The sequence below is a fragment of the Silurus meridionalis genome, chromosome 28 (genome assembly GCF_014805685.1).
Source record: "Silurus meridionalis isolate SWU-2019-XX chromosome 28, ASM1480568v1, whole genome shotgun sequence".
NCBI classification, from domain to species: domain Eukaryota; kingdom Metazoa; phylum Chordata; class Actinopteri; order Siluriformes; family Siluridae; genus Silurus; species Silurus meridionalis.
This window is the reverse complement of record NC_060911.1, coordinates 1210313-1237500: the sequence shown is the minus strand read 5'-3', so window position 1 is coordinate 1237500 and position 27188 is coordinate 1210313. Positions and strand designations below refer to the sequence as shown.

Here is a 27188-nt window from a genome sequence, read left to right as displayed (position 1 = left end):
TGTTTTAACCTTCTTTTATTTTAAAGTGAAATGGGCGGGGCAGATGTCACTGTCACCGCCCACATCTAAACCCAACCCCAGGAGTCACAAATTTCCATTTAACACACCGATTGTTGTATATGTAAAACAGCGCTACGTATAAACTCCAGAGCATTGTTTCTGAACTGATCCTGCATGCTAGCAAGCTGTTCCGCGTATTTGTAGATTTATTTGCGTTTTTTTTTTTCATTGACATGAAGGTTAATCTTAGTTTCAGAAACCTCCATTGTTGATGCCTTGTACCATCTCCTGTTTGTAGCATCGACCTTTGCATACATGCCCAGTCATCCTTATCAACTAACGCTAGTCGCCCTGCACACTGTGTGGGTGTGTCCTGAATTAGCCGAGGGAGGAGCTTGGGAAAGTATTTTGGCCATCACTGCTAGCATTTTATGGTGGCTTTTATGGTTCAGCATAAAATAATAGCGGATTATTTGCAAATGTTTAGGCTTGGATATGCTAGCACTGATTTATTTATCACTTTATCATCACAATATGCATGCTACATTACATGCTAGTTAAAGTGGAACATCTCGTTTATCGTACACGGCAGGGGGCCGTGTTGCTAAAGAAAAGAATCAAAGGACAGGGTGGTGTGATGGAGTCGAACTGTAGGTGGCTAGTCATCAGTAGCAGTACAGCTAATTGCTAACATCCCCAGACTTTTTTTTCTCAGTTGAAATCTCTGCTCACACATCAAATCTCTCGCCACGCTTCTTACCGATGCTCATCGGGTCGCTGACAAAACGCAAAATCAAAACACAACGGGAATGTGAAATAAAGAAATCATCACAAAGAAGATCACCGACACGAGAGCCTCAAAAGAAAGCGCTCGCTGACACGGCGCTGGTAGCAAGCTGGCTAATTCCCCGCGGTGCTAATTACACACTGGCTTCACGCGGGCGCTAACCGCAGCGGGACGGCTAAAAATAAGCCACATGGATTCTACACCTTTCCTTTCATTATTATCTTTCTGAACAATTCACACCATCTCCTCAACCTGCCCAGCGATGCACTCGAACTAAAGATAAAACATTTCAACCTGATGGAAACACGTGTTTACGTGTGTAAGAGTATCTCCAGAGGCTTCCATGGTTTCCAGGTCACTATGGAGCTTTGGTGATCTTTGGGAATACAGCTGAACCTGAGCAGGGTGAACTCTTTCAGGGAATGGAGAGAAAAAAATGAAATCGCTGTGTGTCACCTCTTCATTGGGTACTTCCTGTTTCTTCTGTTTAGTTCAGTTCAGTTTTATTTGTATAGCACCAAAATCTGACAGTCCTGCAGCTTGACATGCAACAAATAAGCATCTAAATCTACGATTTAGCCTAATTAACTTAAAAGTACGGTAATAATTTTATTAAACAGATTTCTCCTGTTAATTAGTGTGAAAAGATCTTTAAACCAGAGAATAAGAGAACTCCTCTTCATTTAAGAAGCAGAATTACATTTTATAGTCTTGGAATGAGACAAAGCATTTAAACTAAAAACACGATTAGCATTAAAATCAAGATCATGCACATTGTCAACAATTATTTATCCAATTAAAAACTGATTTGTAACACAGTAGTTAAAATGCGAAAACGAAGCGAAATCAAGAAAACACTTATTGCAAAATAAAACGTTATTGAATGTAATGTACACAGAAAGATCTCCAGCATGAGAAACTCAAATCAATCTACAGGAGAAAATAATAACTGGATCATGTTTGAGGGTGTGGTGAATTGCAGAAGATGCTCGACAAGCTCTGAAAAAGAAGACTCCCAGGACATGTTCCAGAAGACCACTGGGGGCGCTGTATTGCTGCGCGAGGGGACTATTTTGAAGGTGATGGTGTGAAAACGTAGCTATATAAAGTACTTTCTTTCAAACAGAGCGAGTCTCAAAAACGTTTTGATACCACCTCATATGTCTCGCTTGAAGTTCTCAACTAGCTTTTCTGATCCTCTGATCCTAGTTTCTTTCACGTTGGTTCTGGATAAAGGATGACAGCCATTTGGAATAGAAAAAGCAGATCTGAAATCAGTATAATTCCATACTCATTCATTCCCTTTTCGAATCTGGGAGGAAAAATTACATTGGATCAAAATGTATCTCTGTTTGGTTAATGAAGTCCTCAGACTTTTAAACCAACTGATAATGTGAATAATCCTGGACCAGAAATCGTAACATTCATTTCTACAGCTTGAGGGCATCCAGAAGTTTGATGTTTGATAGGTGTGTGATGGTGATGTTTGTCTGTTTGTGTGTGGGAAGACCACATAGGTATCACCCCCTTGCTCTGGTAAATGGACTTGTGTTGGGTTCCTGTCCCCCAGGCGTTAAAGACCATTGACCCGAAACACTTGGCTCAGTCAGCCAGAACTATCTGTAGCCCTGCTACCTATACATGTGGAGAATGCTTTCAGTGGTGTTTCGGGGGTAATGAATCCCTGCCTTGTACCCTCATTTCCAAAACATCCTCAAAAGCTTCAATTGTGTATCCTCTTTCTCACAAGTCGAAACAAAAGCCTGGGTAACGTCGCCGGTTTGCGCTGCAGTGTTTGGGTCGACATAAACACGCCCGCTGATGTTTTCTCTTTGAGAGAACCTTTAGATCTTATCTCTATGAAAAGACATCCCTTTGTAAAACTAGCAAAGATTTTGATTTAGACAAGAGGAGGAGAGCGAGGGATGAAGGATGAGACTGGAGGGTGTGTAAGGCTGTCCTTTAGCAGAAAACTCAAACAAGTGTGACCCTTTTGTTTTGCAGGGATCATCGCTTACACAGAGTATCTCTTCCTGCTTTGTATCCTGACCAGTAAGTACCAGAATTTACTCCTTTTCACCTGTTTGGTCCATCGCCCTTCATTACCTCGCAATTTGTCCCTCTTGTCCAGGGGTCCCCAAACTTTTATTCTGTGAGGGCCATATAATTTGTCGTTTATTTAATAGGGGTCGGTGTGTAACAAAAAATAATAAGGTCCAGATTGACTACCAGTATTATTGTACAGATTCTATTATGAATTGTAATGTATCTATATTCCCTTTTCTCAGTTTATTATTTTGTTCTGCACCGTACCGACAAATGAACGTTACTTATCGCATATTAAAAGAGCATTATTACTATCGTAATTATATTTATCATATTCATTGCTATTTAAAAAAACCATCACTTACTTATGCGTGTATGTGGTTGGTGGGTGAATCAAACAAATAATTAGGCTACATAAATAACTAGAGGTCGATTGATTAATTGACCAATTAATCGATTAGTTGACCGTTAAAAAAAGAAAAAAACACTCCATGACTTTTATTTTTTTACTGCATTTCAACTATACATATAAATTACATGTAACAGAGAGAACAAGAACAAACTAATCAATAAATAAATAACCTCTCAGCATTTTAATTATATACTGTATATATCTGTAATTAATATACAGTATCAACTCTTTTCTTAGTTTTCTATCAACACCTTCAACACAATTGAAGAACAATTTGAAAGCTTCCCAAACTCCATCAAAAATCTTATATTAAACTCATAATATATAATTTAGTACTGAACTAATGTAATGCTTTTTCCATGTTCACATATATATATATATATATATATGAAATAATAAATAATAAATAGTATAATTCGCTCTCCGTGCAGCGTGCCGTCTCAGGTGTAAAACCTAGTAGCGCGTAGTGTCAGTGATTTGCCTCTAGAGGCTGCTCTCGTAACAACGGCAAACCGTAAGCCGGAAAAACTAACGTTATGGATTTTTGCCAATAGCCGATAGTTCAAGCGATCAACTATTAGCGCCTCGACCTCCATTAATAACTGAGGGACATTTTCGTCTAAAGTCAATCTTTTATTATCAAAAACAGAAATAATATTAGTAAAACATTTATTTCAAACGTTTTTTAAATATATCTCTGAGCTGTAATTGGCCCATGGGCAATAGTTTGGGGACCCTGATCTTGTCCATTGACTCTATATATATATTAGTTCTGGATGCTCTCAGTTTTACACTAGCTTGTTTCCATTTATCAAAGACGAGTGACAAAAGCTTGTTGTAGTTTATAGTCTGGCAGACTCAGACAGTTTCCACCCCCACTTTCATCCTGAGGGAGACACCAGCCAGGTGAATTTTGTCAACGTGAACACCTCCAAACAGCTGCTGTGATGTAAATCCCACCATCAAAACGGACAAGTCTGTGGTCTAAATGCTTTTTATACCTTTAATAACTTTTCTCCAGACCTGAAGTTCTCCACAATTTCCACAATTGATGTCCTGAAATATCTCAGACATTATGGAGATGTTGAGTAGAATCATCAGAGCATGTGTCCTTACCCTTTGAAGCACTTCACTTAGCACGTCCTCTGGAACCCAGCAAGCCTACCGTGACGTACTGTTCCCACGGCAACGTAACACCACGGAAAGACATGTGGCCCGCGACAGGGTCAAAGACGCACCTGGAGGAGGTGACGAAAGGTGGTGTTCGGTACGAAAGGAGATCTGGAATTGACAGAACTGAAGAGCTTCAAAGTGGAAATTAGTGTCAGGAGGCATGTTGAATATTCACTGCTACGTAGAACTTCATGGAGTAGAGTTTCACATTTCTGAAGAAAAACAGAACAGGAGGATATAAAGACAGGCAGAATTCAGCAGTACATAATCGAGATGAGTATCTGAAACCTTCCTACTGTCTTGGGACGATGTGAGGAAACGATTTCCCACCGAGGAGTCTTCTGGCTAATGCGTTACACCAATGACCTCATAGTAATGCACATTACGAAAGATGAATCTATGCATCTGACTCACGTGTGTTTTTTCCTCAGAGCCTCATGCTGGTTTTAAAATAGCCTTCAACATGTTCGACGCCGACGGCAACCAGATGGTGGACAAGCAGGAGTTTCTGGTGGTGAGATAATAAACTTTTTATCTGTGACCCAGTTGCAGGAATTTTAGAATAAGGAACAGGAGAATTAATGCAAATTCATGACTCCATAAGAGGAAGAAAATAGACCTTTCTCCTGACCATTTTATTTACTGGAGCAGATCATTCGTCAGCTTCGGTTCTCACACCATATTCTGACCCACAGCTGCAGGAGATCTTCCGGAAGAAGAACGAAAAGAAGGGACGCAAGGGAGATGCGGAGAAATCGGCTCAGCTGGTAAGGGTCTGGACGGATTCGGACGAAACTGAGCAGAAACGGTTGAGCAACATCTGTTAAGATCCACCATGTGATTGGGATCCTTAACGGTTCTAGAGATCAGATTTATCTTCCTCTAAAATGTATTGATTTAAAAAATTTGGATTGGTTGTTCATTCAGGATGTAGAAATGTATGGACTGGAGAGATAGGAAGTAGAAGCCATGTCAGGAATATGACAATATTTTGACACATTTGGAGATTTCCTTTTGCTGTGGAGTCAAAAGAGGAGAAGAAGAAAACAAATGTTGGTTTCAGTGATGGATGCTTTGGAGTCAAATATAATATTATGGGATGAGGACAAGGATTCTGAGAATTTAATATGAGGGCTTTTTGGTCAGGAGATGTGATTGGTGTTAGCAGCTTCAGGTTCCTGGAGTTGATCCTCAGCTCAGGTTTGTGCTCAGTGTTTCTAGTGTAGGTTCTGAAAACGCCTGATATGATGATGAGATGATGTGTACTGGCTCTTACGCTGGATTTTGGATCAGCACGCATACATTGATCAGAGAAGGAGATGAGATGAGGAGATGACTTTTGAATATGTGACTTTGTGAGAGAATTGATGAGTATTGGGTGGAAAGATGCAGAAGGTTTGGAACACGAGCACAGTGTTGGGTCACTATTAAGAAGTGCTTGGGTGATTGATTCAGAGACAGGGTTTTGGACTGGAATGATGAAAATGAGCAGCAAGGTGCTAGAGGATGTAGTGTCTCACAGATCCAACTTCTCCAGTTTGAGCCTGAGCTTGGGTTTTTCTCAGGGTTTGGACAAGGACATGGAAGATTGGCTAAGCCAGACTGGCTGTATTTTTTTTTTTTTTTTTTAGAAGAACAAGCTTTGGAAACAGACTGAGTGGAGAAGATGCTCTGTGTCAGAAGATCCATAATGTGTTGTTAGAGCTATATTTTTGTACTGTGATGATGGAAGCAGGACCTGAGGTAGTGATCTCATGTTTATCAGGTGAATGTGTTTAATATTTGATGGCCGGATGACATCATGGATGCGCGGATGGTCTTAGGAGGGAAATAAAAAAAGGAAAAGCATTTGGCGTCCTACAGCCAGAGTGTTGAGATGTTTTTACAGCGTGATTATGGAGCACTCTTTAAGCCATTATAAATTCCAACATGAGATACGTGTATGGAGTATCGCCATGGTAACCACGACGAGCTGCCGAGTGACAGCATGTTTTTGAAACTCGTGAAGAACAAAAAGTGTAAATGTTTTGTCTGCTTAAACCACTTGGCCTGTTCTAACGTGTGTGTGTGTGTGTGTGTGTGTGTGTGTGTGTGTGTGTTCATGTCCTTCCTCCTTCCCTCCTCTTCTTCTCTGAATGCCACCCAGAGCATGCAGCTCTATGGATATCATGTCGTCCCAGGCTCTAGCGTAGGTATCACCACCACCACCACCACCTTGTGCCCTTTGATCTTACATGTTAGATGTGAAACAAAAGTGGGGAAAAAAAACAGGATCGCTAAAACCAAGGAGGTTTGACCTTCAAGGGTTAATCCATTTGTTTGTTTCTGTTTTCCTTTTTTTTATTAAGTATCTGTTTTTAATGAAAGAAAACGAAATTCCGATTGATCTTTTCTTCTCCTCGCGACCACTTCATCAGAGACGCTTTAAACCGATCGGAGAGTGAAATGCGTTTTCTATTGAGCAGCTTCTGGAGTGTTTTCAAGTCCACCCTTAATCGCACACGTACACACACGTCAGGAAATATCACAGTAAATCATACACTCTATGGCCAAAAAGTATTGGGACACCTGATATTTAGTTAGATAATTAGTTGCTGGGGCATGAACATTTCCCTTCCTTTAAACTAGGAGATCCAAACCTGCTCCAGCATACACTATATGAACAAAACTATTGGGACAGGTGACCTCTGCCATATGTGGTTCTTCTCCAAACTGTTACCACAAAGCTGGAGACACATAAATGTATCGGATGGAGTATAATAAGATTTTACGTCCACTTGAACTTGGAGACCCAAACCTGCTCCAGCATGGCAATGCTCCTCTGCAAATCCAGCAACGTGAAGATGTGGTCTACAAGCCCACTACAAAATTCAGTGGAGCATCTTCCCAGAAGAGTGGAGAGAATTACGAGAACACATTTGGACTAAATGTGGAATGCGACGCTCAGAAGCACATATCGTAGGTGTCCGCAAACTTTTGGTAATATCGTGAACGGGTTTAGAAGAGTGCTATTGAACACTTTTGAGATGAATGTGAACGCTGACTGCACCCCAGGAACCTCCTCATTTCAATCAGTACCTGACTTTACTAACATCCTTTTGGCTGAAAGAATCTCCAAAAAAATTTGGTGGAACATCTTCCAGAAGTAATGAAGGTTATTATAACAGGAATCGGAGACTTAGTTTTCAAAATTAAGCACCAATATTATGCTCAGGTGTCCACAAACTTTCTCCATAGAGTGTATATATTCTGTGCTTAAGGATGGTTTTAATGGTCCACAGATTCAGTGAAGGTTTAAACCGAAACATGTTCTGCAGTAACAGCACTAACCAGACGCCGTAACCCGGCGCATCGTAGCCTCCAACCCCCAACCCTCATTCTTTTCACAACGTCAATATGCATCATTTCTCCTGCTTGCGATTGCTAACCCACTAACTGCCCCCTCCCCTCCCCCTATCCTGTGCTGCCGCCCCGCCCTGCCCCGCCCTGCCCCTCCCCTCAGGTGTCGAAAAAACCGAGCCGTGAGGAGAGCGTGGCGAGGAGCTACTGGGACGTGTTGAGACGAAGCGCCAGCCACGCGCTCTTTTCTGACCTGGCAGAGGTATCGCTTCAGTCATCCCTCGCTTTTTTTCTCTCATCCATCGTCCCCACCACGAGCACATAGTTCTCAGAGGTCCGAGGTTCCTGCGCAAACAAACCTCTAGAAACTAATCGACCCCCTGCATAGAGTCAAATTAGGCGTTTTATAGAACACACACACACACTCCTATAGTCCTGTGGGTCTGCAGGATCAAGAAGCAGGTCTAGAACTTCCAGGTGTATCTAGATCTGAACGCTTTCAAATCGAACATATCGAGGGCACTTCTAGCAGCAACTTCGTAAACATTCTCACCTGACTGTTCCACCCAGACGTGGTCCTTCTCCAAACTGTTACCCCAAAGGTTGTGTAGGATGCCTTTGGATGCACACTCATAAACCCACGCTGCAGCTATTCTCATAACTTTGCACCTGTAATCCCAATTTTGGAGGCACACAATTGTGCAGAATGAAAAAATACAATTTTGCCTTCACTTGAACCAAGAGACCCACACAGCCAGCTCCACGAAGATACATGGGTTAGAAGATGTGGAAGATCTTCGCCTGCTGAAGAACCCTATTGAACATGTTAGGGATGAATGTGAATGCTGACTGCACCCCAGAAACCTCCTCACCTTCTCCCCCACATCAGTACCTTTACACCATCCTTGTGGCTCAACAAATCTCCACAAAATCTAGTGGAACATCTTCCCAGAAGAGTGGAGCTCGTTATTAACAGGAAATACAGGATGGGATGCTCAAAATAGAGCACAACTCTATGCTATGGGAGTTGAGGGCCTTTACTCAGGGGCCCAGAAGTGAGATTTGAGCTCATGACCCCCCCCCCGAATCTTAGGGTCAGGTGTCCTCAAATTTTTATAAGTCACAAGTAACGATTTGTTTGCTATTTTTCGCACTGATACCGAGGTTCTGCATCTTCTCGAAGGTTCTAACATCACGTTCTGGTGTCAGACAGCAGACAGACAACTGGGAAGTGATGATTGGTTTATTTGGTTGTGTTGAGACGCTGTAATGACGAGGACAGTGCCGCATGATGACACCGTCGAGCCGTACATCTGCCCTTTATTTACCCAGTCTGTTACTCACAAAGAGAGAGAGCGTGTGTGTGTGTGTGTGTGTGTGTGTGTGTGTGTGTGAGAAAGAGACAGTAATTCGAGATCCCACTCTTCCAGATGACACGCTTCTACGGGATTGTTTGTATTATTGACTGCACGCTCTCTCAGATGAACACTTACCGTGTGTGTGTGTGTGTGTGTCTGGTGAGTGTGTGTCTGAGTGACTGTGTGTGTGGAAGTGTGTATTAGTCATCCTGCTAATCATTGTTTTTCACCTGCCAGATCAAAGGCTAAAAGCCCTGAAGTGAAGCCCGTCCCCCACAGGGGTGGGCGTGGCCATGGGCGTGGCCGTCTACACTGTAATGCAGCAGTGAGTCTCTGTAGCAGTGGTTTCCAGGATCTGTGACATAACGCCGCTTACATCACGTTTCCAAGAAATAATGTAAAGAAAAGGAGCGAACGTGTAGTGATGGAAGGCGGAGCGGCTCAGGGGCCAGATGACAAGTCGTGAAAGTGAAAATAAAAAACAGGAAGCTACGACGCTAACGAGGCGTACAGACGTCTCTCTGAAAGAAGGCACAGTTCACGTGGTGACGTTCCGCCCTGTCACGTCTCTTTAGAACAGATGACCTGATATACTGCTAAACCTAATAATGCTAATGCCCAGGAACAAAATCTCTTCACTACTTAAACCTGCAGGATGATTTCCAGATGATCGCAGGTCTACCATAAGATCTTCACCCTATAATCTCACGTGAAAAGCGCACACTATCGCACAGATTTGCTCGCTACGTTTTAACGTCACTTCTCTGGTGACTGTAGGTTTGATTTTTCCATAATTTACATTTCACTTCAAACATTATAAATGTTCCTGTCTGATTCCTCTGCTTGAGTCCACCATTCTTTCTCTATTTCTACCTTCTTTTCTAAATGCTTAAAACGGTTTCTCCTCGGATAGGATTATAATCTGGAGGTATCGCGGAGGCATGGACCTGAAGTTCTGCTTTTGTTTGGCTTGTATGCACTGAAAGCTTTTTTTTGGGTGGAGGTGGTCGGCCAACCGAGCTTAGCATGATGAGGACTCCTTCAGTGTTTCAGCCTCAGGGGCGTGGCAGGTTCAGAGGTCGAGTCTGCCAGCCTTGAATTTAGAATCTCAATTAGTTCTTCACTTCTTCTCGGGAAACCCTTTGCGGTCGTAAACCATGAACCCTACAACAGAAGGTTTTATTCAGAAGAAGAAGACTTTCAGGAACCTTTCAAGTTCTCTGGAAGAACCTTTTTGAAGAAAATTTGGTTCTCAGTACCAAGAAAATCAGGAACTTTAATTTGGAGTTTGTACACGTTCTCAGGAAAAAGGGTTCTTCAAAGGTTCTTTGCTTCTGGACAGGTTTTGCTTAGGAACATCAACCTCGAAAACATTTTGTTCTAGGGTTCTGCTTTAATGGAGGGACAACCAAAGATCTCAGTTCTAGGGTCCTAGAATTAGAAAACGAGGGTTCAAGGTTTTTTTAAGAGCTGACTGGAAATACATTTTTGAGGTTGGAAGAACGTTCTGAATGTTTCCACAACTGTTTTGCCTTCGGAGGGTTAATAGGTTGGAAATAATTTTTTTAAAGACATTAAGTTGAATAAAGTACGTATTAAAAATAAAAGAAATAAACAAATTCTCAAAACATCAGCTTTCTGCTGCCGGTGCTGTAAACCGGGTGCTTGTGGTTTAGACACCAAGACTGGAGGCATGATGATTGGCTACTCGGTTTAACAAAAGGGGGCGTGGCCTATTAGTCCTCAAAAGGTAAACGTTTTAGTCAATACTGGATTACAGTTTATCACATCATGTCCAGGCGTCCTGATATTGTGGATGATGATGATGATGATAAGACTGATATGTTCATGTATATTGGGGGAGGCGGGGGTAGTGAGAGAGAAAGAGAGAGAGAATATCAGCAGCTGGAGAAAGGAGGACTCTATTCACCTGTTTACACTGCATTGATGTGTGAATGCAGCCTGTCTCTGAAATGCATGGCCTGCACTGTCTTCATGCATCTACCCGTTTGTCCACGTCCGATATGTCTTCTCTCTCTCTCTCTCTCTCTCTCCCTCAGGCCCTCTCTCTATTTCTCTCTCTCTCTCTGTCCCTTTCTTTTTGTTCTCCAGTGTGTGTTTCTGTCTATCTTGTGATGTCTTTATCTCTATCTTTATGTTTCTGTGTGTGTGTCTCTGTGTCTCACTATCTCTCCCTTGGTGTCTCTCTCTCTCTCTCTCTCTCTCTATCTGTGTGTCTCTTTCTCTGTCTCTCTCTTTGTGTCTCACTATCTGTGTGTGTGTCTCTCTCTCTCTGTCTATCTGTGTGTCTCTTTCTCTGTCTCTCTCTTTGTGTCTCACTATCTGTGTGTGTCTCTCTCTCTCTGTCCATGTCTGTGTGTGTCTCTGTGTCTCACAATCTCTCTCTTGGTGTCTCTCTTTCTCTATGTGTATGTGTGTATGTGTCTCTGGCTGGAGTGCATATTTTACATGACTGCATACTGGATGTTTGTCGTTCACTCATCCTTTGATCTTTATACCTGAATCTGAAGGTTATAAAGATTTGCTGTGTTTGTACAAAGTGCTGCTCCCACTGTTACTGATGCACTGAGCAAAGCAGAACCCTGACCGCCACCGTCCACTGCTTTGCATCCGTGATGGACAGCTGCTTCATCCAATCATCTCAGAGCATGTTTTTCTCACTGACTGCTTCTCTTTTCTTTCCTGCCCCGCCCCCTTTCCGGCCCTTTCTCTCTGAGCAGCGCACAGACGACATGACGGTCGACACCACGCTGCTCGTACACTTCTTCGGGAAGAAAGGGAAAGTCGAGCTGACGTTCGACGACTTCTACAGGTACCTGATACTGAGGAGGAAGAATGCTCTGGCGCCACGTACTTACCTTTCGCAGTCAATTTTCATAAAATATATGCTTCTGCATAAAATGTTTTACCTCACAGATGCACTGATGCTCTCATTCACAAATATACCTCTTACATTTACCAATTCACCTCTCGCATACAATAATTCACCTCTCGCATACAATAAATCACCTCTCACATACAATAAATCACCTCTCGCGTACAATAATAATTCACCTCTCGCATACAATAATAATTCACCTCTCGCGTACAATAAATCACCTCACATACAATAATTCACCTCACATACAATAATTCACCTCTCGCGTACAATAATTCACCTCATACAATAAATCACCTCTCGCGTACAATAATTCACCTCTCACGTACAATAATTCACCTCTCACATACAATAATTCACCTCTCGCATACAATAATTCACCTCTCATACAATAATTCACCTCTCGCATACAATAATTCACCTCTCGCGTACAATAAATCACCTCTCGCGTACAATAAATCACCTCTCACATACAATAATTCACCTCTACAATAAATCACCTCTCACATACAATAATTCACCTCACATACAATAATTCACCTCATACAATAATAATTCACCTCTACATACAATAATAATTCACCTCTCGCGTACAATAAATCACCTCTCGCGTACAATAAATCACCTCTCACGTACAATAATTCACCTCTCGCGTACAATAAATCACCTCACATACAATAATTCACCTCTCGCGTACAATAAATCACCTCTCGCATACAATAATTCACCTCTCGCATACAATAAATCACCTCTCGCGTACAATAAATTCATTCATGTGTTTTCGCAGATTTAGAACTTTACACGAGGCGTTATGTCATGAATATAATGTTTATACACAAGTGTCCTCATTTACACACTTTATACTTCACACCTCAGTTTTCTTCTGAAATGTACACACCAGTGCAGGACGGTAATCTTCATATCTGAACCTATCAAAACCTGACTGCAGAGCAGATATAAAGATTACTGTCCTGCTCTGAATTTGATCGTGTTTTATTTGTCTGTCAGGTTTATGGATAACCTCCAAACCGAGGTGCTGGAGATCGAGTTCCTGACGTACTCCAAAGGCATGATCACCATTAGCGAGGAAGATTTCGCTCGCATCCTCTTGAGATACACCAACGTGGAGGACATACGCAGCTACCTGGAGAACGTGCGCCAGTCCATTCCTGATGAAAAGGTGCCGAGTTTCTTTCTGTAGGAACGTAACCGAACTCTCCATGCTTTCTGATCATCCAACACTTCGACATCCTTCACACCTGAATGCTCCACCGCTTCTTCAGCAGTGTGTGTGTGTGTGTGTGTGTGTTGCAACCACACCAGCCAACTACAGTGTAATCTTACATCTCTTCCTGTCACCTCTGCCCCTTGACTCCACTCCTCCCCTTTGTTCTGCGAAGTGATTGACAGTGCTTTGCCCCAATAGTATCATGTTCAGCAGGGGAAGGTGTCCTTTCCAGCGAAAAGTGCTTCTCGAGGAAGTGGATGTTTTGGTGAAAACCGACATGTTCTCCCGAGGCCTTTTGTTTCTCACAAAGTGGGAGAGACATTTACATCATGTCTGAAACATTCACTCAATTGTCTTAGCAACATAAAAGAGTTTTAGACGCCCATCATTGCTAGTCACAATATCAGTACGCGGTCTAATTTATTTATTTACGTTTCCACACTTTCACCTTCAAAATAGTCCCCTTGCACAGCAACATTGCGCCCCAGTGTTCTTCTGGAACGTGTCCTGGAAAACTTCTTTCCGAAGCATGTCGAGCACCTTCTGCTATTCGCGCTGGATCTCTGCAGCGCTTTTAAAACGAGCCAGACCTTCATTGTTAGGAAGAGGGCGAAGTTTGCATGAGCCAAATCTGGGAGTAGGGTGGATGCGGGGCTGAGATGCACACATGCTCAGATTAGCACCGGTTGCACGGCTCCCGATGTACACAGGACTAAGTCTTTTGGCACAATGACTAATGAAGGTCGGTGCTCCCTGTAACTGTGCGTGCAGCCCTGTGCTGCCATCTGTTGGCAGGTTACAAAACTTGTCTCAAAACTTCTTGATACCCGCAGTCCTTCAGCATAATTATAGTCGTAGAAAAGGGAACTCTCCGTTTCCCTGTCAGGTGTTAAGAGTTTACAAGCAAAATGTTAGTAACATTAGCCCACATGTTGTACAAAGATGGAGCCAAACAAGTGTATAAAATGTTTTTGGATGAACTAGAATTAAATTTTCCTTCACTTGAACTAGGAGTCCCAAAGACCTGTGCACAAAGTCTGTGCCATGAACATCTGCAACATGGGTTGGAGTGGAATATCTCCAGCTATAGAGCTCCAACCCTATTGAACACCTTTGGGATAAATGTGAACGCTGACTGCACCCCAGGCTTCCTCACCTTCTCAGCTGCATCAGTACCTGAATTTAACTCCCTCCAAAAGAAAAAGCAGCAAAGTCATGGCTAATGCTAGCCTAACTCATGTGTCCTATAAAAAATTAGCTAGCTAGCTATTATATTTTATGATCAGGTCTGTGATTGGATAATCGTTTTTTTCTTTCTTTCTCTCAGGGCATCACTTTCGACGAGTTCAGGTCTTTCTTTCAGTTCCTTAACAACCTCGAAGACTTCGCCATCGCTATGCAGATGTACAACTTTGCCAGCCGTTCCATCGGACAAGGTTCGGATTTACTCTCACGTTTACGCGGTTGAAGCCGTGACGATGCTGTTGCTAAAACAACCAGGCAGCAGGGGGCGTCGTTCTACAATGATGCTAACGGATAAATTCATTAAATAAGACTTATGTTAAAAACAAAACTGCAAATATAGTTTCTAATAACGGGTTTGTAGATTAAAGTGGTTTCGGTCATAAAAACAGTGTTTCAGGGTAACAATTCGCTGTTATATAGCTGATAAAAACAATGAACAATGAACAATGACAAGGAGACCACTAATAAGAACTGATCAGATTTATGAATTTATTAGCTAGCTAGCTCTTGGCTGCTAAGCTTTTTTTAAAGGATCGAGTTAATAATTCAGCTATCTAACACATTAAGAAGATAAAAAAAAACAACAGCGACACTGGAAACAACACAAAACTATGAGTAAACATCCACAATTACCTCAGACGTATTGTTTAATGGCAACAAAACATCTAAATGAATTGAAAATTAAGAAAATAATGATGTTTGTTTTCCAAAAGATTGCTTTCAAGGATTTTATTAATGCATGAGACAGTGGAAATAAGACAAAGCTATTAGGAGCATTAACATTTACCTCAGATGTGTTGTTTAATTACTAAAAATACACTTTGTGATTTGAAATAAGGTTAGTCATTTAGTTAGCTAGCTACAACACCGCCATTAAGAGGCCATTGATTAGACAGAATTATTAGAAATACCAATATTTACCTCAGACTTGCTGTTTAATTGTTAAAAACAGATTTTCAGTTTCTGGCTAAACTAGCCGTAAAGTCAAGCTAGCAGGGATGGAACTATGAGAAACATCAACAGTCAGATATGCTGTTTAATGGCAATGAAAATGTAGTAATTGATGTTTGTTAGCTAACAGATCGCTGTGAAGGCTTTTATAAATGCACAGCGCTATTGAGAACAGCAACATTTACCTCAGATATGCTGTTTAATGTTTAAAAATATAGATTGTTTATGGCTAAAATAAGGGTAAGCTAGCATGTGGCTGTTATATAAAAGTATAATGACAGTAGAAATGAGATTAATTTACCTCAGATGTGTTGTTTCATCGCTAAGAAAAGATTTGTAAATAATTCAGCTAGTGTTTATAAAGTCTCAGAGGCAGTGGAAATAAAAGAAAACTACAAGGAATATCAATATTTACCTCAGGTGTGTTGGTTAATTATTTAAAATACACAATAGGATTAAAATAAGGTTATTAATTTAGCTAGCTAGCTGACATAGCCACCAAGAGACCATTAATGAGACTAGATCAGTGTTCTGAATCTGATACGTGCAGCTACTGGAAGCCAGTGGAGGAGCAGCAGTGGGGTGGTGTGGGAGAACCTGGGCAGGTTGAACACAAGTTCAGCTGCGTTTTGGATCATTTGCAGTGGATGAATAGCGTTCAGAAGAAGACCTGCCAGCAGAGCTGCTGTAGTCCAGTCTCAAAATCACGAAAGCCTGAACGAGCACCTGGGCAGCCTGTGTGGAGAGAACTGGTCGAATCCTTCAGATGTTATAGAGAAGAAATCAACAAGAACGAGTCACATTAGCAACGTGAGGAGAAGGACAGTTCTTTGTCTATGGTCACCCCAAGGTTGTGAGCAGTGGCTAAAGGGGAGAGCAGAGAGTCATGAAGAGTTATTTGGAGATCATATAATGGTTTATAATGGTACAGGTGCCATGAAAAGTTTCATATTTTTGTGTCTCGGCAATGATGGAGCTATAATAAATGGACATTTGGTGTTGAGGAGGAGGACAGGTTCCTCTTAAGGTTTCGTCCTAATACCATCTCAAGGAGTTTTCCCTCACCACCATCTGGTTCACTCATGAGCGATAAAAATATAATGCTAAAATGTACATTTGTAAACCAATTATTGCTGAGACTCTACTTTGGGACAAAGTCCACTGAAAGGCTTTTACGACTGCAGAGAGACAGTGGGAATGAGACAGAAGTGTGAGGACGAGCAACATTTGCCTCAGATTGCTCGCTGTAGACTCATACAACTTCACGTGTAAAGCATATATGATTACAGATGACACAGAATGCCAGCTCATCTTCTGAATATGTATGTGTGTGTGTGTTAGATGAGTTTGCGAGAGCGGTGTACGTTGCCACGGGTCTTAAACTCACTCGCCACCTCGTCAACACCATCTTTAAGATCTTCGATGTGGACCACGACGACCAGCTGAGCTACAAAGAGTTTATCGGGATCATGAAGGACAGACTGCACCGTGGAGCCAGGGTGAGAAAGACAGAGAGACAGCGAGAGACAGTTTTAACATTATAGCTGTACTGCCATCTAGTGGTGACTAATGAAAGCTCCAGATACACGCTATGTCACTGGTCTAGATAAATCCTTATTCATTCCAGAGAAAATTGACATACTGGTGCTAATTTCTCTCTCTTCTATCTTTCTGTTTGCAGGGTTACAAGGATGTAGAACGCTTCACTTCCTTCCGGTCATGTCTGAAGAAAGAGCTGGCAGGAAGATAAGTATGCTGATAATGGTGCTGGATATCGCTACAGCAAGCTCTCAAATATTTTCAAATAAACAGCGACTCGTATGCAAGGACGGCTAATACACATTCTAGCACACGCTAACACGTGCTAACACGTCTTAATTCAGGTAATAATGTCTGTCTGTGTCTCATGTACCAGGTGAACAGCGAGTGATTCTTCAGCTGCAGTCTGGACGAGGAAGGAGCCTCGATCATCATCATCATCCTCATGATCAGAAGTCTTCCGCAGAACGTTTTCTGCATTCTGCATGTTCCTGCATGACTTTCTTTCTCCGTCTCTGGGTTCTTCAGACGCTGGAATGTTACTTGAAATGTGAATGATATAAATATTTGAAAGATGGTGATACTCGTCGATCTCGCACCGTTCGCCGTCCTTCATCATCTGTACGATTTCCGTTTATTTAGAGTTCAAATCTCAGTTCTCTTTTTTCCCGTAAAAATATTATTCATTACTTTGAATCGAAATTCTATCGCGGATTTTCTTCCGTTTTGTTCGTTTACAAGCGAAACCAAAGCGCCGGCTAACGCTAAACTACCGTCTCGATTCTGATTGGTCGGGAGGAATATTTTAGCGTTTCTATAGTAATATGGGTCACGTGGACAATCCAATATTGGGCAAATATTTTAATAGAAATGCGTCTTTCACAAAATGGGGACAAATTCGGAAGGAGTCTCCAGTGTCGGAGGTCAAACTGTCGTTTTTCTCCGTAACATGACGACAAATTATTATTATTATTATTACTATTATTAATATTTTGACTTATTAACCTAAAGAGGAAGTGAAGAGAGTGTGATGTGAAGAAAAGACAATTTGCAGCTGCTATAAAACAAGTGATAACATGAACGCCGAACAATGAAGGTAAATATGAATGGAAAAAAAATTATCAGAAAAAATATCCCATAATATTAAAAATGTACCTTAATTATATTTTATTTGTATTGCGCTTTTTATAATGGATGTTTTACACAGATAAAGCGTTAACAGAGTTATATAAAAGAATGTGAGGAATAAAACACTCGGGGTTGTGACGTCATAAAGAAAGGATTGACCGTCGTCGTGGAAACGGCGACTCGGAGGCGGAGCTTTGTTAATGAATAATTAAATTCTAGATCTACGTTGAACCTGAAGTGCCTAATCAGAGCCATTTCATTAAATCACAAATGTTCCTTTTTACAAAATGTTTAATTACAGTGTATAAATACACCTTATAACCAAAAGTTTTTGGTCTTCTGGACTAGACCTGCGCGAGAGACGTCCCGGAGGTGGTATTTTTCCGTGTAATAATCCCAGAACCGCATGTGACACTGTGATCCGTTGTAATAATGAAGCTAATGATCGTATTTCTGCATTTATTTATCTGAACAATCACACAGACTGCAGTATAGAACCTGTTGGAATGAAGTCAAAGTGACGCCTGAATGCTGAAACTTTATTAAACACACAGGAATATGTGATATAATCAGGTGATGGAGAGATACTGTATTTATATATTTATGTGTAGAAGAACGATGTCACTGTATGAAATGCATGAATTGTTTTCGGTGGTTATTTCTGGGAAATGAAGTTGTGATGAAGTAAGTCTGGTTTGCCTGATGTTACATCACACATACACAATCCCCAATATCCTGCTTCTCACTGTGTCTCCTGTTCCTGGGAGAAACTACAGGGGAAGTGGGAAGTGGTTATGGTAGTATACTTTGGTCTGGAAGCTCATGAGATCAAATCCCATCACTGTTGATCTGCTACTACTAAGACCCCTTGAGCAATGGGCCTTAAGCCTCATCTGCTCAGGTGTAGAAATAAGATCATTGTAATCCCCCTGGATAATGGGGCGTCTACCGAATTCCATAAACGAGTGTGATGAGCTCTGAACTTCTACCATTCTATCATTCATGAATGTGAGCCATTTTACACAACAAAACTTCAATGAGCAGAAACCAACAGCAGGTCTGTGATGGTGTGGGGGTTTGTGTCGTGGTCTCTGATCCCTGATCTCCCTGGTTCAAATCCACCCTCTGAATTTAGATGATTATTATGTTAAGAGAAAAGGAAGGAGAAAGCAGCATTCAAACACTCAGCAAGTATGAGATCCTGTGGCTCAATTGGATGAGCTTCACCTCTGGATTGAGAGGTTGCTGGTTCAAACCCCGGCAAAGTCTCCAGGATATAAAAACTTCCTGATGGCCGAAGGAAGGCCTGGTGGAAGGTATTGGAGTAACCTGGGTCAGGGGGGCAATAACCAGGCAGAAAATTTGTCTAAGGGATTTGGAAACCTGAGTTTCCCACCATATTTAGTTCTTCCTCTAACTGTTCCCACACAATTGTACAGAACGTCTTTGGATGCGCTAGAATGAACTTTACTCTTCATTTGAGACCCAAACCCTGTTCCAGCATGATGATGCCCCTGTGCACAAAGCAGCTCCATGAAGATCTGGTGTACATGGGTTGGAGTAGTTTGGGATTGTTGGAGTAGTTTGGGATGAATGTGAATGCTGACTGCACCCCAGGCCTCCTCACCTTCTCACCTCCATCGCTACCTGACTTTACTAACACCCTTGTGGATGAACGAATCTCCACAAAATCTAGAGGAACATCTGCCCAGAAGAATGGAGCTTATTAGAAGAAGAAATGGGGACTACATGTGGAGCGGGATGTTTGTAACGCATGCACACACACACACACACACACTGCCGGATCTCTCCGGTTGATTAATCATTAAAAATCATCATTAGATCACTGGATTACTGATGTAATCGATACTGTGATTATTGTGATTAATAGGAAAATATCCTGCTACCAACATGATTGTTTTCCCATAACAGCATATCAGAGTGTGTTTAATGAATCACAGCATCATTGGTACTCGTTTTTAAGTTGTTAAAAAGCCTTATCGAGGAAATAAAACATTTTCTTACCTGGTTTCATTCTTTTGCATCCTCTGTTAAAGCCCTGGGCAACGAGGAGTCGTTTTAGAAAGAGTCGGTTCAAAAAGGAGTCGACTCGCAGATCCGAGCACTTTCTCGTAACTAAACAGTAGAAACGTTAAATATATTATAAACTGTATTTTATTTATTTATTAACGTTTTTAATAAGAGGGATAGCATGTGTATCCTGTAAATACTGAAGTTTGTGAGTTTTAAGAGCTAAAACCCTGACTAGCTAACACATGCTAACTCAACACCACAAACGTCTTTTAATAAAACAACCTCAATATAAACAAATAAGTATCTTATATAAATATAAATATAAATAAATAACGACACAGAAAGTTTAGCGGTTGACAGACTGGAAAACAAGAGTAATATAACTTTATAAAACCAGTTCTTACCACACACATTCACCAAACATTAATGAGTCGTTTATGAAAGAGTCGATTCCTGGTGGCGTCTGCTTGTGTTGATAGAAAAGAGTCGACTCGCAGATCTACAGAGTCACTTTAGTGAACAGACAGTTATTACAGAAATATTCACTTTTTAATAATGTATTTATTTATTAAATGGAAAAGAACATTTTATTTATTAAGGCTTCAGATTATCACAAATTTCATACTGTATATCCATAAGTATGTGGACACCTGCCCATCACTCCTATAAGAACTGGTTCTGCATCCAGGTCAGAAACCGTGGACATTCATACGGATTTGTTCTTCACCATGTGTCTTTAACCAGTTTCACTTCTCTAAAGGTTTTTTAAAAGATTTCAGAGTGTATCTGTGAGAACCTGTGGTCCAGCAAGGACTCTGCTGTCCTTAACACCACCTGAACCACTGACTGGTTTAATCTACTTTTTACATGAATATGTATGAAATTTTATTTCCAATAAATAATATATTCATGTGGATTCAATAGCTGTTTTTTCATTACACTATGACTAACAGAGGAGAGGAAATTGATTTGGTCACAGATGCATGTACAAGCTGGACATCATGAAGAAATGTCTAAACAGTTGTTACGCTTTTTCTGTTTATACTTGTGTGTTTTCTTTCATGTAGAATTGCCACAAAAACACACTTGAGGACGGCCCTTAAATTCATCTGCTCAGGTGGATAAATGAGATCATTGTAAGTCTCTGTATAATTACATAAACAAGTGTGAGACATTATAATGCATCGTTATACACATGAGCTGTTTTTCAAGACAAAACTCCAATAAGCACAAACAAAACCACTGTGATAATGGTGTAGTGGTTAGTGACATAGTCACTGAATAAAAAAAAGAAATGGAATATGTCTCTCTTTAGTGGACACCAAGTGGACCTGCACCAAAAACAAATCAGGACAAAATGACAATAATAATAATAATAATTATTATTATTATTATTATTATTATTATTATTATTATTATTATTATTATTATATTAGAATAATAATAATAAAATAATTAGAATAATAATAAAATAATTTGAATAATAATCATTATTATTATAACAACAATAATAGTAGCTCCTACTTTTATACCAAAGACTGCAGAAAGAACATCACTTATAATCTTATACTCCAGTGCTCATGTTAGTTCTCCAGTGTTCTGTATTGTTGAAAGATTTATGATCAAACTCTTGATATCACCCTAATGAGGATGAGGTTCTGCTTTTGAGTCTGGTTCCTCTCAAGGTTTCTTCTCCATAACATCTAAGGGAGTTTTTCCTTCACCACAGTCGCCACGGCTGCTCATCAGGGATAAACACACACCATTCACCTTCACTGTTGATTTCTGTAAAGCTGCTTTGAGACGATGTGTTGTGAAAAGCGCTATAGAAATAAACTTCACTTGACTTGACTAATAATAATAATAATTAGAATAATAACAACAATAATAATAATTAGAATAATAACAATAATAATTTGAACGATAATAATAATAAGAAGAATAATAATTAGAATAATAATAATAATAATAATAATAATAATTAGAATAATAATAATAACAACAATAATAATAATAATAATTAGAATAATAACAATAATAATAATAATAATAATAATAATAATAATAATAATAATAATAATAAAGTGCGCTGTGTATTATAATTGACTAATACGCCATTAAAGCAGGATCACGTGTCTCTGACCCCCGCTGCTGTTTCCACTCCTTGAACATTGTTTTTTTCCTCCTGGTCCTCGGTTTCTTTCCAGCTCGTGTCGGTCAGCACAACGTGTGCGCGATCCCGCGAAAGCACAGCTCGGGGTTCCCAAAGCGCGCTCCCGTGCTCCTACGTCACAGAGAGGGGTCGTGTATGGGCGGGGCTAGGGTCTCTGTGATCTCTTCACCGGACCTGATAAACAGCAGCGCACAGCGCACCTGCCTCATTATGACTCAACCCCCAGTGAGAGCGCCACCTAGAGAGACATCTGCAATCACGTGTACACAGCGAGGCAAAATCATTCTTTAATCCAATGCAGGAAGTTGAACCTGGAGCATTATTAGAAATGGAGGAGCTTGAACCTGGCGCATCATCAGAAATGGATGAGATTGAATCTGGAGTATCATCAGAAATGGATGAGATTGAATCTGGAGCATCATCAGAAATGGATGAGATTGAATCTGGAGCATCATCAGAAATGGACGAGGTTGAAGCGGTAGAATCATCAGAATTTAAGGAGGTTGCAGCTGGAGCATCATCAGAAATGCAGGAGATCGCAGCTGGAGCATCAGTTACATCAGGAACAACAAAACAAAAAGTTGTGAGAGACATTCCTAAAGAAATCGAGCTGATGAAACTCTTTTGGAAAAAGAAAAAGAACATTTTGGAAGGGAGACACCTCGCTAGGATGATCTTCTTCAACAAGGAGTATAGATGTTCTGAGATGATCCGGCGTCTGAGTAAGAACGACAGATTAGCCAAAGCCACAGTGAAAACCTATGTGAAGTTCTTTAACTTTACATCGAAAACTGTGGATTTCTCTCTCCGATTGTTCCTCAAAAGGTTTTGGCCGGAAGATGATATTGAGATCCAGAACCTGTTTATGAGGAGTTTTGTTCACCATTACCTAAAGTGTAACGGACAACCGAAAAGCATGGGTCTCACACTGTACAACCTGACCTGGGCCATCCTTATGCTGAATGCTGACCTTCACGGAGGCCACAAAAGAAGGAAAATGACATGTGAAGAATTTATATGGAACCTGACTAAAATGGATGGGGATAATATCAATCCTTTCTCCATTTATTTAGAGATCTTCTATAATTCTATCAAAGAAACTCCGATACATGCGTTCAGAGTAAAAGCCAGACATTAAAGCCCAGATGAAGACAAGCCTCCTACCACCAACACCCACAATTCCTCTGCTCTTCCACATAAAGAGGATGTGAGGGGAATAGAGCAGTGTCTGAGAAGCTCATTAGAGAAGACGATTCTCAGTTTCCGGTTACAGATCAAAGGTTACTGGTTAAATAAAGATCATTGAAATGTTACAACAACGCCTCACGTCCATGACTGTGTGTGTCGTTGCTATGGTAGCAGTTTACACCCTTAACTTATATACATATTGTTGCATTTACCACCCCCCCCCCTCACTCCACCCCAGGTGTAACCTGATATAGGGGCAAATAATTTTAAGCGCATCTCATGCTGTAATGTGTTATCACTATTAATACACAACACACAAAAGTGACACACTCTCGAGCTATCAGCTAAAAAAGTGATGTGTGTTCATGAAATATGGTTGTGGGAAAAGACACACCAATTAAGAGAGCTGGTCAAAGAGGAAAGGCTTACACCCAACCCAACACCAACCACCCCCAACCCAACACCAACCACAACCAACCAACCCTAACAAACCCCTAACACCCCCAACCCAACACCAAACACCCCCAACCCAACACCAACCACCCACAGCCAACCCTAACACCCCAACCCAACACCAACCACCCCAACCAACCCTAACACCCCAACCCAACACCAACCACCCCAACCAACCCTAACACCCCAACCCAACACCAACCACCCCAACCAACCGTGAATAAACCCCTAACACCCCAACCCAACACCAACCACCCCAACCAACCCTAACACCCCAACCCAACACCAACCAACCAACCCTAACCCCCAACCAACCCTAACACCCCAACCCAACACCAACCACCCCAACCAACCGTAATAAACCCCTAACACCCCAACCCAACACCAACCAACACCCCCAACACCAACCACAAGCAACCAACCCTAACAAACCCCTAACACCCCAACCCAACACCAACCACCCCAACCAACCCTAACACCCCAACCCAACACCAACCACCCCTAACCAACCGTGAATAAACCCCTAACACCCCAACCCAACACCAACCACCCCCAACACCAACCACAACCAACCAACCCTAATAAACCCCTAACACCGCCAACCCAACACCATCCACCCCAACCAACCCTAACACCCCAACCCAACACCAACCAACACCAACCAACCCTAACACAACCCAACACCAACCAACACCAACCAACACCCCCAACACCAACCAACCCTAACACCCCAACCAACCCTAACACAACCCAACACCAACCACCCCAACCAACTGTGAATAAACCCCTAACACCAACCAACACCAACCACCCTAACCAACCCTAACACCCCAACCCAACACCAACCACCCTAACCAACCCTAACCCCCAACCAACCCTAACACCAACCAACACCAACCACCCCTAACCAACCGTAATAAACCCCTAACACCCCAACCCAACACCAACCAACACCCCCAACACCAACCACAAGCAACCAACCCTAACAAACCCCTAACACCCCTAACCCAACACCAACCACCCCAACCAACCCTAACACCCCAACCCAACACCAACCACCCCTAACCAACCGTAATAAACCCCTAACACCCCAACCCAACACCAACCACCCCCAACACCAACCACAACCAACCAACCCTAATAAACCCCTAACACCGCCAACCCAACACCAACCACCCCCAACACCAACCAACACCCCCAACACCAACCAACCCTAACACCAACCAACACCAACCAACCCTAACACAACCCAACACCAACCACCCCAACCAACCCTAACACCCCAACCCAACACCAACCACCCCTAACCAACCCTAACACCCCAACCCAACACCAACCAACCCTAACCCCCAACCAACCGTAATAAACCCCTAACACCCCAACCCAACACCAACCACCCCAACCAACCCTAACACCCCAACCCAACACCAACCACCCCCAACACCAACCAACACCCCCAACACCAACCAACACCCCCAACACCAACCACCCCAACCCAACACCAACCACCCCAACCAACCGTAATAAACCCCTAACACCCCAACCCAACACCAACCAACACCCCCAACACCAACCACAAGCAACCAACCCTAACAAACCCCTAACACCCCTAACCCAACACCAACCACCCCAACCAACCCTAACACCCCAACCCAACACCAACCACCCCAACCAACTGTAATAAACCCCTAACACCCCAACCCAACACCAACCACCCCCAACACCAACCACAACCAACCAACCCTAATAAACCCCTAACACCGCTAACCCAACACCATCCACCCCCAACCAACCCTAACACCCCAACCCAACACCAACCACCCCTAACCAACCCTAACACCCCAACCCAACACCAACCACCCCAACCAACCGTGAATAAACCCCTAACACCCCTAACCCAACACCAACCACCCCCAACACCAACCACAACCAACCAACCCTAACAAACCCCTAACACCGCCAACCCAACACCATCCACCCCAACCAACCCTAACACCCCAACCCAACACCAACCACCCCTAACCAACCCTAACACCCCAACCCAACACCAACCACCCCAACCAACCGTAATAAACCCCTAACACCCCAACCCAACACCAACCACCCCCAACACCAACCACAACCAACCAACCCTAACAAACCCCTAACACCGCCAACCCAACACCATCCACCCCAACCAACCCTAACACCCCTAACCCAACACCAACCACCCCTAACCAACCCTAACACCCCAACCCAACACCAACCACCCCAATAAACCGTGAATAAACCCCTAACACAACCCAACACCAACCACCCCAACCAACCGTAATAAACCCCTAACACCCCAACCCAACACCAACCACCCCAACCAACCCTAACACCCCAACCCAACACCAACCACCCCAACCAACTGTGAATAAACCCCTAACACCCCAACCCAACACCAACCACCCCCAACACCAACCACAACCAACCAACCCTAACAAACCCCTAACACCGCCAACCCAACACCATCCACCCCCAACCAACCCTAACACCCCCAACCCAACACCAACCACCCCAAACCAACCCTAACACCCCCAAACCAACAACAACCACCCACAATCAACCCTAACCCTGTGCTACAGTAATATACTTGTTTTACAGTAAAATGACGGAGATGGTCCCACACCTGAGTAAGGACCAGAGTTTAGCCAAGGCCACAGTAAAAGCCTACATGAAGTACTTTGACTTTAAATCATTGTCTGTGGATTGTGCTCTCCTGTTGTTTCTAGAAACGTTATGGCCTGAAGATAAAATGGAGATTCAAAACCTGTTTTTAATTACATTTGTTCACCAGTATCTGAGGTGTAACGGACAGCCATACAGCCTGAATCATACCGTGTACAACCTGAGCTGGGTCATCGTTATGCTGAACGCTGACCTTCATGGACGTCAGAAGGAAAAGAAAATTACGTGTGGAGAATTTATATTAAACCTGAAAAAGATAGATGGAGATTTGGAGTTTGGAGAAGAACCACATGAAAGGTCATGTGTCCCAATACTTTTGTCCATATAGTGTTGATATAAAAACTTGGAAACTAAAACATAAAACAATACTGTACATATAATTATTTTTAGCGTAACTATTCTTAAACTCTAAACTTCCCAGAATAAAATCACAATCAGGATGACAGAGTCGCTGTCGGTTTTTAACTGCATTGGGACGGGGGCGGGGTTTGTTGTTTGATTGATTGGTTAACTAGCCAATCGC

The 27188-nt window shown here is 42.1% G+C and overlaps 2 protein-coding genes across 5 annotated transcripts in view; one reads left to right on the top strand and one right to left on the bottom strand.

The window, feature by feature from the left end:
* Positions 1 to 18793, top strand: part of micu3a (mitochondrial calcium uptake family, member 3a) — a 23573-nt gene extending 4780 nt beyond the window's left edge. Inside the window, exons 5-16 of one of the 4 annotated variants that reach the window (XM_046843152.1) lie at positions 2792 to 2839; positions 4850 to 4932; positions 5114 to 5185; positions 6565 to 6606; positions 7921 to 8019; positions 10029 to 10043; positions 11857 to 11948; positions 13023 to 13194; positions 14570 to 14678; positions 16780 to 16937; positions 17120 to 17184; positions 17351 to 18793. In XM_046843152.1, coding sequence (XP_046699108.1) covers positions 2792 to 2839; positions 4850 to 4932; positions 5114 to 5185; positions 6565 to 6606; positions 7921 to 8019; positions 10029 to 10043; positions 11857 to 11948; positions 13023 to 13194; positions 14570 to 14678; positions 16780 to 16937; positions 17120 to 17184; positions 17351 to 17357 — 962 coding nt within the window. In that variant the 3' untranslated portion in view covers positions 17358 to 18793. The remainder of the gene's footprint in view (positions 1 to 2791; positions 2840 to 4849; positions 4933 to 5113; positions 5186 to 6564; positions 6607 to 7920; positions 8020 to 10028; positions 10044 to 11856; positions 11949 to 13022; positions 13195 to 14569; positions 14679 to 16779; positions 16938 to 17119; positions 17185 to 17350) is intronic. The other 3 variants (XM_046843153.1, XM_046843154.1, XM_046843155.1) reach the window with 3 other exon arrangements.
* The window catches only part of fgf20a (fibroblast growth factor 20a), a 33180-nt gene extending 11891 nt beyond the window's left edge, over positions 1 to 21289 (bottom strand). Inside the window, exons 1-2 of the mRNA XM_046843157.1 lie at positions 20544 to 21289; positions 20131 to 20241 (exon numbers count right to left, since the gene is read on the bottom strand). Coding sequence (XP_046699113.1) covers positions 20131 to 20140 — 10 coding nt within the window. The 5' untranslated portion in view covers positions 20141 to 20241; positions 20544 to 21289. The remainder of the gene's footprint in view (positions 1 to 20130; positions 20242 to 20543) is intronic.
* Between the last annotated feature and the right edge of the window lie 5899 nt (positions 21290 to 27188).